General features: G+C 45.2%; 1 protein-coding gene across 1 annotated transcript in view; it reads right to left on the reverse strand.

The window, feature by feature from the left end:
• LOC147711895 (zinc finger matrin-type protein 4-like) overlaps positions 1 to 20557 on the reverse strand; it is a 1215746-nt gene that overhangs the window by 7877 nt on the left and 1187312 nt on the right. The window contains exon 7 of the mRNA XM_086922617.1: positions 14183 to 14313. Within this exon, the coding sequence (XP_086778743.1) occupies positions 14183 to 14313 (131 nt within the window). The remainder of the gene's footprint in view (positions 1 to 14182; positions 14314 to 20557) is intronic.

The raw sequence follows: 20557 nt of genomic DNA on the forward strand, positions 1-20557 counted from the left end.
TAACCCACTAAGCTGCCAAAAAACCTACTGTCCAGGGCGTCATCTGGTAGGAAGGTCAGTGGTTTGAACCAAAGATTCTGCAAAGAAAGGTTGGTTGCATCAGAGGCAGTGCACTGTGTGTAACCTGCAGATTACTGGTTTGTTTCCACTGAAAGCATTGTGACTTTATCTATTTGGAGCAGACAGTACAGATTCCAGTACTGGCTATATGCAGTGAACCTCTGCACCTTGTAATCAGTTTGGCAGAGAGCCTCCAACAGAGCCGGACTGGCCGTAGCGGGCACCGGGCGTTTCTCGGTGGGCCGCTAGTGTGGGGGCCGATCTTGGGCCCTTGGGGCCGTTTTTGTTACAGGGCCATATTTGCAGCATAGCTGCAAAATCGGACCCTGTAACAAAATCAGCCGAAACTGGCCCAGGCAAACAACTCAGCCGCTCCCAGGGGGGCCGGGCGAGCTCTTTGCCAGGGCCAGTTTTGGTTCCCAGTCCGGCTCTGACCTCCAACATGACTTTGAAAGGAAAAAAGCAAAACCATGAGCAAAATGCTCTACTCAAGCAGTGCAAAAGTACACAGCACTTGCATGCGTTGTTTTGAAGCAGCAGAAGGCAGCACAAACAGTGACTGAATCTAAATCAGATGGATTCCCACAACACATAATAAATGATCTCTCATTTAATTAATGGCATTGTGTCCAGGAAGCTCAAACTTTGAGCAGCACAATCAAGTAACATCAAACTGGTGGTGAGCTTCTGCTTGGCAGCCAATCTAACTGTTCAAATCTCTACATGCTGATAGAGCAGAGGTTTTCCTCTTACAAAATCATGATAAATAAGAAGGAAAATAATTGTGACAATATTTTACATGAATGGTGACATAGTAAAAGTATGCAGAATTCTAGAATGCGCGTATATCGTATTTTACATTAGTTGATAGATGTGAATTATTAACACCTTAATAACATTGGTCCTGTGATTAGAAAATGTGATAATAAAATAAGTAAGAGATCTTACATGCAAAACTGATTGCTCCATGTGTTAGAAATAAATGGTATTTCATGTGTAAAGTGTACACTGAAAATGACAAAAAAAAGTAGGTGCTACACAGGTTTTAGTTAAAATAATATCTGGGAATCTTTCATCAAACGAACTTATAATTGTGTGCGCCTTAATGACATATATGCAAAGGAGATTTATATGTACATTTCCTATATATGTGTAAGTTGACAATTGCAAACATTTTAGGAGTACCCTATACTTACATGAAACAATTATGATTCGATTGAAGTGTTTATTAACTAATTTAATTGAGAGATTAGTATTATTTGCTATTCAATGCAAGATACATATTTTAGCATAATTCATCGCAAATGAGCTGTATTTCATGTAGGCCTCTGATCTTGCTTCCTTTTTCCAAACGTGAACTCATAAACAGAATGGTCTGAAGCCTATGGGAACTTTTTGCAAAGTGCCACTTGTGTTTAAACCCTCAATCGTTTCCTTTGACATCTAAAGCACAGCTTGACTATATTTGCAACAAAACTGTTACATACTAGAATAGATGCTTGGGAATGAACTGTCTGAAGTTTCGAGAGCAAATTTCACTTACTCTGAACATCTTATTATTCATATGACCAAACTTACAATGGTTACGGAAGCTACGTAACGCAAATCCCTTGATTTTTCCGGATTGTATACTTTTTACCTACTACATCATCCTCATCCTATCGAAGAGACGACCAATGAGACAGAGTTTTCTGACATTCCTGATTATGTTAAGGGGTGTTATCACCGAACCCATGGGGTATGACTACATAGATTTTAGAACTGGACTAAGCTAGGATACGCTCTCCCATTTTGAAGTATTGCAACTGACTGCTTGGGCATCCAAGAACAACACAAACTGTGATGAAATACTGCAATCTGCTGCCAGCAATCTGCTGGCATGCTAGCATAGTGAAACCTTCTCGGCTGATGCTGCTGTGACTTTGAGGTTACAGTGATGGACTGAGACAGAGGGAACTGGGCACTAGGAACTATCTGAACTTTCCCAAGGATTTATGAGGCTCAACTAATTTCCTATTGACCCATATGCTATTGTCATCCAAAATCTCTCCCAGCTGAAAAAGATTTTTCCCTTCATTCTTGGGTCTCGCAGAGTTGATGTGTGCTGTATTAACCTGTTTAGTCTGATTCAAGGTTGTATGCCATTTATTTTAAAATTATTTACCTTTCAATAGAAATACTAAACACTAATATTTAAACGAAATTCTGCTGATTCTGTTTCATTATTTACTTATGGGTAAATCTTTTGGTTCATATACTTTAGAGTCTGTACTTATCTAAACCTTGGGTAAAAACAGATTTAAATATAGCAATTTCCTTATTCATGGTCCTCATTTGGTAATTGTTCATCTTCAAAATATCCAGTCCCTTTTAGCACAAAACAAGATCCATCTGAAGACGAAATGACCATGGTGGTAGTCAGAGGTCAAATGAATGAATAAAATAACAGACTAGATAAATAAGAACATCCCTGGGCCCAGTGAGTGATGCTACAACAATGCCAAATAAATAACACTCAAGTAGCGACCAATGAAAAAGGATAGAACCTCCACGTTCCAATAACACCTGCAAGGCTGCAAACCTTTCCAAGTTATCTTAACATGGGCTGAAATCTTCTAAGGCTCGACAAAACACCAAGGGAGACTTTGAAACTATTGGGAGTCTGGTCCCACCCTGGATTTTGTTTAGTGGTTATAGCTTCCTAATGTCCCACATAAATAAGCATTTCTATGCATGTGTAGTGACTAATTCAAGACTTCTATTTCTACTGTGTTTCTTTGATCACTGTCCATAATTTCTACTTCAGAGAAGAGAAACATTTTTTAATTGGCAGTATCTCAATATTTTGTGAATCAAAAGCCCCCTAACTTGATGACTGAATCTAAAAAAGACAAGATGGCACCTAATTGAAATTAGTTTCGATATTCTTAAAACTGATGTAAAGTAGTCACAAATACAAAGATGTAATATGGGAGCTACTTGTTAAACAGAACGTTTGCCCTTTGGGCCAAAACACCAAGACCTCACGTAAGTAAGAAAATTTGGCTGAGAAAACAGATGGGAAAGTGAACTTCTGCACAAGCACAATCCTGATACCTGTTTCCAATTGCTTTAATGTTGATGCCATTGACACATGGGTATCACCTTACAGACACAGATTCAATAAAGGCTACAAGATTTCACTGTATGGGTTTCCTCTTTTTTTAAGCAATGTTTTCAGATTCAGGAGTTCTTCCAAGACCATTACTTGTACATTATACATATTTCATTACATCGCTAGATACTAGATTTGGATTAAATATTCTAAATAAATTAGACATATTCCTGTATGATAATTGTTCAGTTTCAAAAAACGGTATGCTTACTTACCTGGGCGAAGCTGCGTTCAATGCTCGCCAGTTTTGCTAAAATTGAAGTGAACCTTAATAATATCATTGGGGGCTTGTTTTTAACGGGGAATTAGTCATTGCAGGGGGGCTTTTGCTTGTTTTTATACGTCACACTGCTTCTGACCTGGTCGACCCGCGAGAGACTCACTTCCGGTCTCGGTCTTCCGGGAACAGGTTAGCGGGCTAGTTTTTTAATTGAGGAGCCTATTTAGCACGCTTGTTGCTGCGTGCACTTGGTGCTTACTTACCGGGGCGAAGCTGCGTTCAACGCTCGCCAGGTTTGCTAAAGTTGAAGTGAACCTTATTAATATCATTGGAGGCTTGTTTTTAATGTGGAATTAGTCGTTGCAGGGGGGCTTTTGCTTGTTTTTATATGTCGCACTGCTTCTGACCTGGTCGACACGCGAGAGACTCAGTTCCGGTCTCGGTCTTCCGGGAACAGGTTAGCTGGCTAGTTTTTAAATTGAGGAGGCTATTTAGGACGCTTGATGCTGCATCCGTCTGAAGAACTGGGATATATCAAATACCCAGCAGCGCCAGGGACATGCCCAAAGTCCTCTGGGTTCCCTTGCCTTGGTACACAGAGACACGGAATACTTCTAGGTGGCATCAGAGATCAAATTTATTAGCTGCAGCTAGTAGCAGAAATCCCAGAAATCCCAGCAATACAACACGGTGTACAACTCAAGAAACTGCTCAATTTTACTAAGGCGAGACATCCCTATTTATACACAAAAAGGTACATTTAAAATGCACGCCCCTGCACCAAAAATCAACCAATAGAAAATACATGACATCACACAGCATCATACATTTTACAGTGTCCCAACCCACAAGTTAATATTTAGGCATATCTAAATAATAATCTGGAAGGCCCGGACAAACCCTTAATTGAAAGCGTAACCTATGAAATGAAGAAACAGTAAAGAAAAGTAGTTTCAGATAATGTGCAAGATAACAGAAACGTAAAGAAACTTAAAAGTTAACACATTTCTTGAATGGTGATTGGGAAAGTGGATAACGATCTTGCAGGGAAATTGGCTTGGCAAGGTCAATTCCAGGTGAAAGGCCAGCTTCTGAAATTAACTCCAGCGCATGAAGAAAACCTTAGTTAATGTATACATGACCCACAAAAGGTCAGACTGCTTTGCTTGCAGACTAACTTCTGAGGCCTACCTAAAAGGCAACACCAGATGGCAGTCACGACGCATGGCAAAAACCCATGTTTAGAAAAGAAAGTCATAAGGAAAGAAACAATTTAGATATTGTTTAGGATAAGATATGTTGAGGAAACTAAAGGTTAACAAGGTCCTGAACAGTGATTGAAAAACTCGGACAACGATCAGCTAGTGAAACTGGTTTTGCAAAAGGTCAGTTTCAGGTGAAATGGGTCACTCTCTCTGCAGTTCATTCAAAGTCAGAAAAACCCAAGTTAATATATGCACGAACTCAGAAGGCCAGGCCCCTTGTTCGTTTGGCCTACTTCACAGGCCTACGTGAGGGCAAGACCAAAATGGAGTCAGGTTTGAGAATTACAGAACCACACGTCCGCGCTCCGGCCGGCCGCAGGGCCTGTCCCCCTGGCCGGGGCACGGCAGGTGGACTACAGTGCTCTAGCAGGGTCCTTCACGAACTCAACCCTGGTAATAGGATGCCACATTACACGGGGCTGTCCTCTGACTGGGGTGGGAACCTAACAGAGAGCTCCCAGTGTAGTTGCTGTCAGATGCCCCTCCCACCATTCTCAACTTGCCAATCAGCAATGGTAAGACCTCCCATGACTATTTAAGTTTAAAGACACTTGGCGCTAGGAATCCATTGACTTGTATGCTGCTAAATGCCAGATCCTTAGTGAAACATAGTTTGGAATGTGCGCTCCTTTTGGAAGAGCATAAGATTAAAATCGCCTTTATCACTGAGACCTGGATGGATTGCAGCTCAGGGACTGATTTGGTGAAAGCAACATCTGCTGGATTCCTCTGTCACAGTGTGAATCGGCTTAACAAGAGGGGGTCGGGCTTGCGATTATCTATCATGACTCACTCACCCTTAAGGCTACTACAGCCTCCAATAGAGCATGTGAGGCCCTAGCTTTTGATATTTATGCTCACTGCACAGACCCTTTAAAGGGCTGCTTATATATCATCCCCCAGGTTCCAAAGGTGGCTTTTTGAATTCCCTAGGCATGCTTCTGGAAGAGGGATTGTGCCCAGAATCCCTCTCAGTATTAGGGGATTTTAATTTCCATCTTGAAAATACCAATGACGTTGAATCCTTAAAGTTCAATCAAATCATGAGCGTTCTGACACAAAGGGTGAATGTGCTGACTCATGAAAAGGGCCACATTCTAGATGGGATTTTCTCTAACAGTAAGGAGATAGACGAGATCTCTGTTTTGCCGATCGCATGGTCGGATCATTGCATGGTAAAATTTGTACTTACTTACCCTCCGGCCAACTCGACTGATCATTTCAATCCAAAAGCGATTAGAACCAGATCCTGGGGCAAACTGAATGTGGAGAAATTGGAAAATGTTCTAGAAAATCTCATACACCAGACCCCGGAGGATGATGAGGAGGTCTCCATTACTTATAATAACTACTTCGGAATGCCTGTGATCAAATTGTCCCCCTCAAAAAATTTACTCCTAAACGGATGTCCCCTTCTGCTCCTTGGTATAGGGAGGAGGTTAGGGCCAAGAAATGGATCTGCAAATATGCTGAGAGCACTTGGCGGAAATCATATGAGAACTCCGAAAAAGAGAACTACAGACTTTGTATCTCCAGGTACAAGCTAACACTTTTAGAAGCTAAAAGAGAACACTTCTCATCACAAATTAATAAGGCTGAGTCCAAATCTAAAGAGTTGTTCAGAACTATTTTCAATCTTGCTAATCCTTCCCCTTCAAAGAATCAGGGAGATGCAGAATTTTGTAACAATTTAGCCAGGTTTTTCAAATCCAAAGTAGAAACTATATTTTTTTCACTCACAGGTAGGATCAACGATACATTGACGGAGATTAAATCTCCAGATCAAGGAAGCCTAGGCGCTTTGACAGAAGCACTGTAATACTTCTCTCTTATTAATAAATCAGAGCTGGTTAAATCTTTGCTTAATACAAAATCGGGGGCCCCTAACAACCAGTGACCTGTTGATATTGCCAAAAAAGTGCCGGAACTGATTGGAATGGTGCTTACACCATTGATTAATGCAGTCCTATGGACAGGGATCTTTCCCAAAAATTGAAAGAAGGCCTTGGTGCTTCCGCTACTAAAGAAGCAATCCCTTGATCCTAAAGACGTGAACAGCTACTGTCCCATTTCCAGGCTCCCCTTACCGGCCAAAATTCTGGAGAAAGAGATGAATGTTCAAATAAGTAACTTCATTTCTGTTAGCAACTCCTTGGACCCTTCACAATATGGGTTTAGAGCCTTTCACAGCACAGAATTGGCGCTTATCAAATCTACCGAGGAAATTAGAGAAGCCGTGGATAGGGGAGGAAATGCCATCTTAATCCTCCTTGATCTATCCGCGGCCTTTGATACGGTTAACCACAAGGTTCTGTTGAACAGGCTCTCGGATATTGGAGTAAGGGGTGATGCCTGGAAATTGTTATAGTCTTTCCTATCTGATAGAGTCCAAACAGTGGATCTCGATGGGAACATCTCGGAACCCTTCTCTCTCCCTTGCGGGGTGCCACAAGGCTCGGCTTTAAGCCCTACGCTTTTTAACATCTATATGGCACCCCTGGCAAGCGTCATCCAGTCCATCGGTTTGCAGCTCACCTCCTACGCTGATGATACACAAATTGTGTTGTCACTGACGGAGGGTACGGAAACGGAGGCAGGGGCAAGGTTCCATAACTGCATGAGCACGATCTCTACATGGATGTCGTCCAATTGCTTAAAACTCAACTCAGCAAAACTGAGGTGCTGCAATTTGGAAATAATCCTCGAATCTGGACCCTTGACTGGTGGCCGGAGGACCTGGGAGCATGCCCTACTCTATCCCGGAAACCTAAAAATCTGGGAGTATTGGTCGACAACAAACTCTCTATGGGGGACCAAGTCAATCAGGTAACCTCTGCATGTTTTATGGTCCTTAGAATTATTTAAAAAACATTTTTTGGGGAGGAGCTACGTGGGCATCCAAGATGGTCGCGTGAGCAGAGAGCTCCCGAGACCCGCACCGCTCTTCTTGATTTATCCTTCAGTTATCCTGGTCACTTCGACGGGCTTTTGAAGTGTTACTCTTGCTGATGCTGCTGAACTTTTTTGGGCCGAGATCGGACTTCGGGGACCATTTTTACATCGTCTCTAACTTCCTGGCCTAGCCCCGGACGGGACCGGGGACTCTGCTGCCTTGGATGGCCGAGCTGTAATGCAACAACAACGGCTGCCTGGCATCTGCTACACCGGTGAAGTGCCACTTTCACTTTCGGTTTCTGGTCCCCCCGTATCCTGACTCCCTGTGACCTGCTCTTGGATCCTGCTTGGCTGTTCCCACTGGCAACACGCTCTTTCGCAGTGCCGGCTCAGTGGCCTGTGACAATTTCTTGCAAAAACCAGACTTTTGAGGTCGAGAATCGCCGATATCCTGTCGCACCCGGATTGTCCCTGTGGGGCGCTGACTTCAACATGGCGACAAAACCCGAGATGGAGAAGCGCAGAAAGACTACTACTCGTGGGGGGTCGGTCCAGTCCAACGTGATCGACCGCTATACGCAACCGAGAGGTTCCCCCAGTGCTGCCGGCCGAGGCTTGGAAGACCCAAAGACTGACATGGCGACCTTCTCGGAAGTGTCACTTCAGGACCTACTGGCCGCCATTGCGGGGCTCAAGGCCGATATGAGTCAGCAGTATGAGGCCATCGTGTCGAAGATTGACACGGTGGCGGTGGATGTTACTCTTATTCGAGCCGACCTGGCCAAGACCAACGATAGGGTCAAGGCGCTGGACCTGAAGGCATCCAGTCTGGTAACGGACATGGCGGAAGCACAGTCAGAGATCGGGAATTTGCGTTCATCACAAGACCTGTTGGCCAAACGCATGGAAGACTATGACAATAGGGCCCGGCGAAACAACATTCGCCTAGTCGGAGTGCCGGAGGACAATGGTGTTGCCTCGATCGATCTACTGGTTGAGGAGCTAATTGTCTCTAAACTCGCTCCCGCAGGCCTTAGCAAGTTTTTTGCGGTCGAGCGTGCTTATCGCTTCCCGGGTGGACAGGTAAAGCCGGGGGGAACCCCCGAGGCCTATCATCGCTAGGCTGTTCCATTTCCGGGACAGAGACGCCATTCTTCAGGCCGCCCGTAGGCATGGCCCACTGAAGTTCGATAATACCTCTGTCTCGATCTATCCTGACTTCACGCCTCAAGTGCAACGGCAATGTTCTGGATTCCTTGGAGTGAAGCGTCGCTTGAGGGATTTGGGACTAAAATATGCTATGTTATTTCCCGCTCGCCTGCGTATCGAATACAGGGAACGCGCTTACTTCTTCGATCTACCAGATAGTGCCAGTGACTGGTTGGACTCTTTGCCAAAGGACGACACCGAGAGCGGAGGCCCCGGAGGCGCGGACGGCGGTGCAACGGCGCAGGACTGAATTCGGGCCCCAGAGGTACGGTTTTGGATCATAAACTTTACAGAGTAACTTTTTTCATACGCTCAATGTTTATGCCCGGGGTGGGGCGGGTTGGGGTAGTTACTCCCTTCCTCCTCAGGGGTTTCTTTGTGTAGATCAGATGGGGTGACAGGCACACTGCAGTTTGGGGTGGCTTTCTAGTCAGCAGGGGTGCAGGGTGGGGGGCGTTGTAACGGGTTCATGGTTGGGGGGTGGTTGGTGGGGACTTGGTTGTGTTCTGTGTTTCTTGTTTTTCTCTTCACGTGGTACACTATTGATTGCGTGCATCCCTGCTTCGAGGTTCCGGGAGGGGGTTGGGTTGGGTCGCTCTTCTTGGGATGGGGGGGGGTGCGATGAAGGTTATTTCTTGGAACGTCAATGGTTTGGGAGACAGAATTAAACGTGGCATTGTGTTGCAATTTATAAGGCGTCATGCCCCTGATGTTGTGTTACTTCAAGAAACCCATTTGATTGGTAATGCCTGTAAAGCTCTTGACCGTCGTGGCTAACGGCTGGTCGCTCATGCTGGTTTTACGTCCGGCTCCCGAGGAGTTGGTATAATGATTAAATCCTCCTTGGCCCTTGAGATTGATGATGTCACCCTTGATGATCGGGGACGCTATGCTGCCGTCTCGGGGAGATGGGAGGGGAAGCTAATTGTGATAGTGGCTGTATATGTTCCCCCGGGGCTACAGGCAACTACATATGCTGACCTCGGCAAGACTCTTCTTGGTCTCCCTGATGGCCTACTGATTATGGGTGGGGATTTTAATTCTGTGATGTCTGGTGATTGTGATCGACTGCCTCCTAGAGTTCTGCCGCTGTCCCAGATGTGGCTAACTGACATGGCTGAAACTTTTGGTCTGGTGGACGTCTGGCGTTCGCTACACCCCACGCAGACGCAATACACCTTCCACTCTGGTGCACATGGCAGCCTCTCGAGGATAGACTACTTTTTCATGCTGACCTCTAACCTATCCTTGGTGCGGGAAGTTCGGCATCTCCCCCGGGGTATTTCAGATCATTCCCCTTTGCTGCTTGAGGTTTCTGTGGGTGGTCTTTCTGGTAGTAGAGTTCCCCCTGTCCCGCCCTGGCACTTTCGGAACCCCCGGCTCCGCTCAGATTTAGTAAAGGCCATCGATTGCTACTTTGATGAGAATGTTGGTTCGGTGACTTCCCCTACGACTCTTTGGGAGGCCTTTAAAACTGTCATACGGGGATCCGCACTGTCTCTTATTGCAGCTGAAAGGAAGGTTAGGAGGGAGGCCGTGCTGGCCCTTGAGGCCGAAATAGCCACACTTGAAAGTGAGTTGGGTGGGGATGACACGCCTGCGCTTCTACACACTCTGGAACTGAAGCAGGCGGATTATAGAGCCTGTGTGACTGATGCTGCTAAGGTTATGCGTGTGAATCAGCTGGGCCGTTTGTATGATGTGGGTGACAAGGCTAGCAAACTCCTTGCTTGGCTGGATAAGGCTGAAAGAATGAATCGTGTGGTACCCATTATTACCCGTGAGTCTGGTGAATGTGTGTCTGACCCCGGTGAAATTGTTGACTGTTTCGTGGACCATTTCCGGAAGGTTTATACCCCGGTGAGTGATCGCGATGAGGCCGACTCCCGTTTACTGTTGCGCGATATTGCTCTTCCCTGTTTTTTTGGAGGAGGATGGACTGGCTTTGGAAGCTCCTTTTACGGTGGACGAGATCGCCCTCGCCATCAGATCCTTGCGTTCGGGTAAGGCGATGGGGCCTAATGGTTTGCCTATCGAGCTTTATAAACTCCGTCCAGACAAAATGGCCGCTCATTTGCGGACCATGTTCCTGGACGCATTTGAGGCTGGAGTCCTTCCGTCTGAACAGCGCCTGGCCACCATAGTGGTCATTCATAAGGACGGCAAGCCTCGTGACCGCTGCACCTCCTACCGCCCCATTTCGTTACTGAACGCGGAACCCAAAATCCTCGCCACGGTCCTGGCCAATCGGTTGTTGACTGTGATCTGTGACTTGATACATCCGGATCAATCCGGCTTCATACCCCATCGCAACACGGCCCTTAATCTTTGTAGGCTCCACGGCGTTCTCGTGAGAGCTGCAACTCTCGCTGAGCCAGCGGTGGTGGCCTCCTTGGACGCTACCATGGCCTTTGATACCATTGAATGGCCATATCTATGGGCGGCCCTTTCCAAATTTGGCTTCGGCCCTAATTTCATTGCGTGGGTGAGGCTCCTGTATGAGCAACCGTTGGCTCAAGTTGTAGTGAATGGCAGAAGCTCTGACCCATTTCCATTGGGACGCGGCACCCGTCAGGGGTGTCCGCTTTCCCCACTTCTGTTTGCACTGGCGCTCGAGCCCCTAGCGGCATGACTCCGGTGGGAACCCTCGATCAAAGGGATCCGGTGGGCGCCGGATTCGGAAGATCGCGTCTCGCTCTACGCCGACGACATCCTTCTTTATTTCACCTCCCCCCAGAAATCCTTGAACGTGCTCTTCGACGTTCTAACTTCTTTTGGTAAGAACTCCGGACTGGTTATCAATTGGACCAAGTCCTGTGTTTATGTCATAGCGGGGGTGTTACCACCGCTGCCCCGTAGGTTTCCAATCCAGGTGGCGGAGGATGGCTTCAAATATTTGGGGATCTATGTCTCCATGGTTCCCGCGGTGCGCTACGATCGGAATCTCTATGCCCCCCTCCGTCGCCTCAAGCAAGATGTGAGGCGGTGGCGCGAACTGCCTTTATCCCCGCTAGGGCGAGCGGCACTTTTTAAAATGATGTCGCTCCCCAGGTTTCTTTATGCCTTACAAAATTTTTTCGATCCAATCCCTGCTCGCTATTTCCGCGAAATCGAAAGTCTACAGCGGCAATTGATTTGGGACGGACGTGCCCGTATCGCGTTATCTAAACTTACACTCCCTTGGTACGATGGCGGTATCGCTTTACCAGATATCAAACGATACTACTGGGCCTCGCATTTAAGCGCAATTAATCATGTAACATACTCTTCGGAACCCGCTCCTGCCTTTGCCCTGGATAAATTCCTACTGCCCGGCGGCAACTTCAATAGAGCTTTGTACTCGAAGACACCACTCCGTCTCCTGACTGGTCCAACGAAGTGTGCGGTGCGTGCCTGGAAGGATGCGACTGTGGCTACGGGCTGGGGCGGTAAATTGACACGTATGACCCCATTGTATGATTCTGAGCGGCTGGGCAACCTGTGGCGGACGAAAGGGTTTGATAGGTGGGATATGATTGGGATTAGTAAGGTGGAGGATCTCTGGGCCAGGGGCACTGTAAAGTCCTTCGAGGCCCTGAAGGTGGAATATCAGCTGGACGATAAGGAATATTTTCGATATATTCAGGTGCGACATGCCTTGTCTTCCGTTTTTCCCTCCTGGACTGATATTCCCCAGTCATCCCCACTGGAGGACCGTATTCTTGATGGCCACGTCCCCGATAGCACGATTTCTCTAATCTATAAGAAGCTTATTAACAACAGGGCTGACCTGCTGGAGAGGCTTCGTGCCTCCTGGACGGCGGATGGGCTCGAACTAGACGACGAGGACTGGCAGATGGCTGTTTCCTCTCCTAAAGAGGTGGCTATTCCGGCTCGGCTTCGTTTTGTCCAACTAAAGATCCTCCACCGTGTGTATGTGACTGGTGTACGTCTGGTGCGAATGGGGCTTGCGGCGGATGGACTGTGTAGACGTGGATGTGGTATGGATGGTACTTTTCTTCATGACTTGTGGGAATGCCCGGTTGTTTCAACTTTCTGGCCCAGGGTGCATGATGTGATGGGACGAGTTACTGGAGTCCCCCTCCTTCCCGAGGCACGACGCTGTCTGCTCAATGTGTGGGAGCCTACCGATTGTACTGCTGCCCAGACCTTTTGGGTCACTCTCGGCAACATGGTTGCCAAGAGAGACATAGCTCAGCTCTGGGGCTCCAATAGACCACCGAGGCTCAGTGCCTGGAAAGATAACATGGACTGGTGCATGTTTCGAGAGAAGACGGTGTATGAGGTCGTCCTAGAAAGTGGAACAGGGTCTGGGCACAATGGAATGCATACCGAGGCGATATTTGTGCCCCCCCCACTTGATTATGCCGAGACTACTCCCTCCTCCCCATGAACGGCGTTCCTTTTCACCACTTGCGTTCTATATTCCCTCCATACACCCCCTCCCATGTTAGTCTTGCTCCTGTTTATAACTATGCCGTTCCTTTTTTCCCCCCCTCCTGTGAGCCTTACCAATACTATACCATGTGTTTGTTTTTGTTCTTTTTCTACTTCGACAAAACTATAAAATTAAACCTTTGACATCCTGTCGCTTACTGTACTGTGCACTACACCATAACGGACGCTAACTAGCCTCCTCTATTGCATATGTCTTTTATTTACTTCTTTTAATGTTTGTCATAGCGGCCGGCCTGATTGGGTTGTAGGCAGACGCTGTGTATTGTGCACTCGATAAATAAAGGTTTTTAAAAAAAACAAAACATTTTTTTTCTTTCTGCAGACAATCTATGGGGGGTTATCACTGCTCTCATTATGTCCCGTCTGGACTATTGTAACAGTCTTTATCTTAATATTCAGAAACAGCATATGAACAAGTTGCAATTGGTCCAGAATGTGACAGCAAGAATGCAGACAGGAACCCCTAGGTTTGTTTTGATCAAAGGTGAACTTAAGAAACTGCACTGGCTTCCAGTCCCACTTAGATCTCGCTTTAAGGCACTATGTGTTGTTTTTAAGGCTGTTAATGGGATTGGCCCGGAGTTTCTTCAAGCTAGGCTCTCATGGTACGTTCCAAGTAGAACTCTCCGCTCCTCCGGATCTAAACTAGTCCAAACTCCCATCTTTAAGAAAATGAATTGGGGAGGCAGAAACTTTCGTCACTGTGCCTCCAAAGCCTGGAATGAACTCCCCTTCTATCTTAGAAACTCCTCCAACCTTACCTCCTTTTATAAGGATCTGAAAACTTGGTTTTTCACTCTTTAATCTGCCATCACAACCAGGCAACAAGTACTTAGTGCCAGAACACCCCTGGGTAACAGTGCGCTTTATAAGTACAATTAACATAACATAACATAACAAAAATAGTGGAATAGTACTCACTGGCCCATCTTTTCCGGATGGAGACTTTAGACGATGTTTCACAGGAACTGCTGTCACTCACCACCACAACGGAGGAGACTTGAAGGACCTGTGATCCATTCTTGGGGTCTTCTGCGCTTCCCCCATTGGCACTTTAGGGAATGTAAAGAGATAAGAGAGGAGGTTAATTGATTTCAGAGTAAGGATAAATGCGTTTTCTCTTGCTATTTAAACATACATTTTTAAATTTCAGTGGACCCCGCAAGTCCTCCCAAATAATTTGTCTTCCATTTCTACTTCACTCCACGTCTCACTCCCACCTATCAGAGACAAATCATACAATTATCATAGTACCTCTGAGAGTAATAGCAAGGGAACGTTGAAGGGAAAACAGCTTTTTTTAAGCTGACCACATTTGTAAAATAGGGATTTAAAAAAAAAACATACGTTTTACTTTTACATGAGGAAGGTACCTATGAACATATTTCCACACTAAATTTAGCTCTGGCAGAACCTGGTGATGTGGTGCCTTGGACTGACCTGGTACCTGAAAGTTGTGCTGGAGAGGGTTTTGGATGCTTTACAGTTTTCTGCAGAGAGACTTGTAGTGTTCATTTTTGGAGCCAATGCAGACATCCTCTCATTTTCTCCAATGGTTGGATAATGGAAGATTTATAGCAGCAGCTAAGAGTGTGGATGTTCTAAATCATTTTTTAAGACTCATTAAATTATTTTGTCAGATTAACCTTGTAATCGATGCCAAGTTTCTTTGATTTCCTTCTTGAGCTGAATAACATTTTAGTAGAATTGTCTCTTTTAAAGTTCAGTAAAGGGCGATAGAGATTTCCCAGGGTGAACGCTGTTGGTGTCTGAGTTGAACATGTTGTTACTTAATGAGGAGTTTTCTATGTTTGCATTTAGGCCTCCTTTTAATATAGATGTGGATTGTATAGCTCATACGTTGGGCAGTGTTGTTGGTCAATACAATATGTGCTTTAATAAAATAAATAAATAGCATTGGATTAAAACCACCATATGAGTTAGCTTCAAACAAAATGCTTTAATGTAAAAAATCATGTCCACGATTGCTTCTCACTAGATGGTTTGGCTAATATTTAAATGCTGGGAATGGCTGAAAGAAGACGCAAAAGAGGTGGTCACGTTACTTTAGCTTAATTGACGTTTTCTGAGGCAACATGCTTGGATTGGATCATACTGCTATTTCGAATATCACGTTAGCAATTAAAAATGGGTGCTATACTCAGATTATCTGTACTCTGGTTAAAATGTTACAGTCTTTGAAAACGATACAGGTACAGCAAAGAAATTCAAACAATGCATTCTTTTGGGATGATTGTAGGAGGAATTTTAGAAAATATACAATCACCAAATGCTCGCAATGGCACATTAGCTATAATTCATAATAAATAGCACAAGTCAGTGGTTCAATAAACATAGTAAGACACATACACTATTTCTTTCTAAAACAAAATACCAGCAGCAATATGAATATACATTTTACTTACACATCATCCTATTCTAAAGCCATGGGGCCTCATTTATGAGAAATGACGCATCGCTGCGTGAAAGCAGCGATGCATCACTTCTCAGTGCGCACTCCTTGCTACATTCCTGATCCGTCATATTTAATGTATGACGCATCATGTCGCAAGGAGTTACAGATACGTCAGTATTTCTGAGGTATCTGTAAGCGCAAAAGTGACACATTGCTGGAGTGTGTCACAAAAGTGACGCAATTCCAGCAATGCATCCTTTCACATGGAGCAAGCCCCATGTGAAAGGGCCTGCGTCAGTCTCACGCCTGCTGTGAGGCAGGCGCAAGATTTTGCCGCAACAGTGTCCTAAAAGTGACGCAGTGAAATCTCATAGATTTCACTGGGTCACTTCTACAACCCTTCCTTGCGTCAATACGCCCCCCTTGCATACATTATACCTGGCGCAGGTATAATGTGGTGCAGGGGTTTACAAAGTGACGCATCTACCTAGATGCGTCACTTTGCGCAACAAGGCGCATTTTTTACGCCACTGGTGCATCACAAAAAGTGACGCACCGGAGGCGTAAAAGTGACGCACAGCCTCATAAATGAGGCCCATTTTGTTTAAATAAACAAATAATCAAATCTAAAGGAGAAAGGCAAAACATAGGAAATATGCCAGTGACAAAAAATAACGCCTCAATCAAGCCCTTCAGTTCAAACACCGTTTATGCTGCATTAGGGGGTTTAAAAAACTCATTAGTAAAAACAGAATTACATTTCTTTTAGCTCATATACAGACTCGCCAATATCAGTGTCAAAATCACTCCTCGTACATTTCTAATCTGGCAAAACCTATCATCAAATAAATGTTACATTTTATATGGTAAATTATTATTTGACTGCAAATTCTGCATGGCTTCTGGAATCCGACATTCATCCGGGTCACTTGCAAGATCCGATTGAATAGATTTCATATTTTTCACTAGCCAATGTTTTATGTCAGAACAGTTGGTCATTTCATATTTTCCAGTAGCATGCAGTAAATCTTGTATTTCTTCAAACAGCAGAGGATTTTTTATCAATCCAACGCTTCAGGATTATTAACTTTGCTGAAAACAAAAATCTAATAGACAAACGCCACCCTCTAATGTCATACAAAGGAAAAGGCGCAGATATGGGGTCAGATTTAGGCAATCAACCAAAATATTATTCTAGAAGTCATTGTGTAGTTGTTTTCAAATGTTGTCATTTTTGCTTAAACTTTACTGTGGGCACATAGTAGATTCTAAAAACTTTGAGTTTTGAGCCGGTCACAATCAAATTACCAGAAAACATGATGGGGAGATAACTATTCCCTAGACAAGATTTACATTGTTATTTTAAAGAACACTTAGTAAGGTACTCTGAGGAGCTTGCATGAGTATAATAATAATAATATGCAAGTTTGTAAAGCGCCTGGTTACACTAGGCTAGTGTGCCCCCCGCGCTACGGTATGGTCCACCGAGAAGTGTGGCTCACTGGTTAGAGCAGGCAGACCCTGAAGCAGAGGTCAGACCCGGGACCAGGGTTCGATTCCCGACGCGGCAGTGTGTTGAGCTCAAATGTCCACGGACTCGATAATTCTCGCTTCGGTGCCTGACCTAATCATGGGTTCACACTCTGCAACTCTGGGCATTAAGCTTGCTTAATCTCCACAACGGCCCCCCGCGGCGGGATGCCTGGCTTTCACCTTGGGGATGCCCTGTAGGGGCTATCTCACAGGGAAAAACCAGGACGGGTTCCCAAGGCAAGCGCGGAGATACCCCTTCGGGGGTCGATTCTGGCGCTATATAAGAAATGTAATAATAATAATAATAATAAGAGGCAGGCTGTCAACGCCCTCTCCCCACCATTCAGACCCTGCCACCCAAAGCTATTCAGTGAGGCATGGGGTGGATTTTCATTGGGGAAAAGGAAGGGTGTCAAGTTCCTGCAGAAGACCATCTCCGAAACATCCAGCCGAAGGTGCGCTGGGAGGTTGTTCCACTGTTGAGCTGCCAGGAAGCAGAAGGAGCGGCCGCCCATTCTAGCCCTCCTGATAGCGGGAATCTTGACCTGCCCCATTCCGCTGGATCTCAGTTGGCGTGAAGGGGAATACACGGTCAGAAGTTTATGTAGATAAGTGGGCCCCTTCCTGTGTAGAATCCTAATGCTTACACATAGAGCCTTGAACAGGATTCGCTCCTTGATTGGCACCCAGTGCAGGGCAGCCAGGGCCCTTCTGGAGGATGCTCTCTTGAGTAGCATCAGAACCATGAACTGCTGCGTTTTGGATACGCTGCAGCCTCTGTATGCAGTTGGCATTAGCACCTAGGTAAAGGACATTTCCATAGTCCAGCCGAGAGGTTACCAAGGCATGGACCATGGTTTTCCTCGCTGTAGTAGGCAGCAGGTCCAGCGTCTTCCGGAGACCATGCAAGACTCCAAAACATGTGCCTGCCACCCGCCTTGTATGGTGCTCGAACGAGAGCTTGGGGTCAAGCCACCCCCCTTGGTTCTTGACCTGTTCTCTGGGCTCTGGGGTTGGGCTCAGGGTTTGTGGCCACCAAGCTGATGTCCAGACAGAGGGGGATTTACCAACCACCAGCACCTCCGTCTTGCTCCCGTTCAGTTTGAGGCAGTTGTTGGCCATCCATACTGCTAGTTCCTGCATGCATGAGTTGAAGTTGCAGGCTGCCTTATTGCCATCCTGGGCAAGGGATACAACCAATTGCGTGTCATCGGCGTACGAAACAACTTCTACGCCAAACTTTCCTGCAATCTCTGTCACAGGAGTGACATAAAGATTGAATAGCGTTGGACTAAGGGTAGATCCTTGGGGCACCCCCTGTTTCAGCCCGATGCTCTTTGACAGATAAGGTCCCTGAGCTGCCTGAAAACTGCGGTCCCGCAGTAAAGATTCCATCCATTCCACCACCCACTCCTCCCCTTCTTAGACATTGTAGAAACGTATGATGGGCCACCATGTCGAAGGCTGCAAAAAACACAGTTGATGGACAGAATGTAGATCAATGTCATACATTCACCCCAGTACAAGGATCTGGGCCTAAATCCATCGTTTTTTTGCACTCCACACCACCCTGGGTTAGACACTGGCTATATGCAAATCAGCTCTGACCCTGTGCCTCATGGGAACAGTCCAGTCCGAACTACCAAGCCATGTCTTTCCCAGACCGGAATCAAGCATCCAAGGACCGGTTTCTGGCTATCAGCCTTCATCAGCCTGGATAGCTTGACTCCAGGCTGATGAAGAGACCAATTATGCAGCGCAGTGATTCCTAAAAAACCTAAAATCGCAGGTGTGGAAGTTTTTTTAACTTGCAGGAACTGCAAACTTGCAAGAATAGTCAAAATGTAAAAAGAGTACAACTATCAACCACATCAGAAATTTTTGTTATAAAAGAACATACTTCTTGCACAAGTGACCACGCAGTATATGTACTGTTTTGTCCGTGCAACAAAGCCTATATAGGCAGCACCATTAAACCAGCAAAACTTAGAGTGCTTGAGAATTTACGTGCTATCAGCAACATGGATAAGTCATATCCTATAGCTCGCCATTTTCACAGTCACCATAACCAGAATGTGAATTTATTGAGCTTCTGTGTTTTGTGTACTGTGAAATTCAATGAGAGAGGTGGAAACCGGGTGCAAAACCTACACAGATTATAATCTAGAATGATTATCCAACATAAAACCATGGCCCCGGGCGGGCATAACTGCGATGAGGAAATGGAGGTACACCTAGGATGATGCAACTGTAATTGTAGGTTTTCTGGTTTTATGAGCTATCCACAGTTGTAGTCTAATGAGAATCAAATTTGGCGAATGAAACACAATTATTGCCCTAATTGTTTTTAACTTCTCATGTCTTTCTGTTAGAGATGTGAATGGTTTTAGAAATTTCCATATTGTGAGTCACAGGTTTGCAATTCTTTTTCTTTCTTTTCTTTAGGGACGACTTGAATGAATTCATTTCTAATTGAATGGAAATACCAGAATACTTGTAACTAGAGGATGGACGAGAACATCTTGGAACATTGTGTTTATAAATCAAAATTGTACATGTGACTGCGCTGATTAGCCCACTCGGGCGATATTTGTCACCCATGAGATTCCTAGAGTATATTGGATATCAGCAGCAACAATTTCATTAACTTGAACGTTTGCCCACATGGGCATGACTCTAGTTATTTCACCTTCCAGTATGCACTTTAGGGCATTTCATATCGAATTGCCCATTGGAACGAGACCATAGACTGTTGTACATAAATGAGCTGATGTCGAATATGAATACTGTCCACATGGACATGATCAGTACTAATCTCATTCAACCCAATCCATGAATTGCAATTGATTGCCCACTTGGGCATTAGATCACATGTTCGATTTAATATAAGTAATCCGAGATTCAGATGGTATCCATTTGTAAGGTACCGTGAGTCCGTCATTTATTTTTATGGCCAAATTGGCTTCTATGTGTGACTGATGAGCCTTGTTTATTTAAATGGTTTACACTGCCGTAATGTGGTCTATGCAAAAAGTATGTGATATTTCCATGCTGTGATTTTTAATGCAATTATGTCGTCCCCTTTTGCAATTTGTTTTGTGCTAACTTGCGCGATTGTATTTTGTTTATGTTTATTGTAGTCCGAAATCATGTGACCTTTACTATATTACGTTTGTACCAATTACCTTTCACTGACTCGTGACCAAGGGGAGGAGCCCCGAAACGCGTCGGAGTGACTATGTTTTGCTGCCATTGAACATTGAATAAATGAAATTTTGCATATACGCTGGCTGGAGTTCGTGCTTCATACTGTCCTTTTGACCAGAGGACGTAAGTGTGACTATTCT

Source organism: Lissotriton vulgaris, chromosome 5 (assembly GCF_964263255.1).
Source record: "Lissotriton vulgaris chromosome 5, aLisVul1.2, whole genome shotgun sequence".
Lineage (NCBI taxonomy): Eukaryota > Metazoa > Chordata > Amphibia > Caudata > Salamandridae > Lissotriton > Lissotriton vulgaris.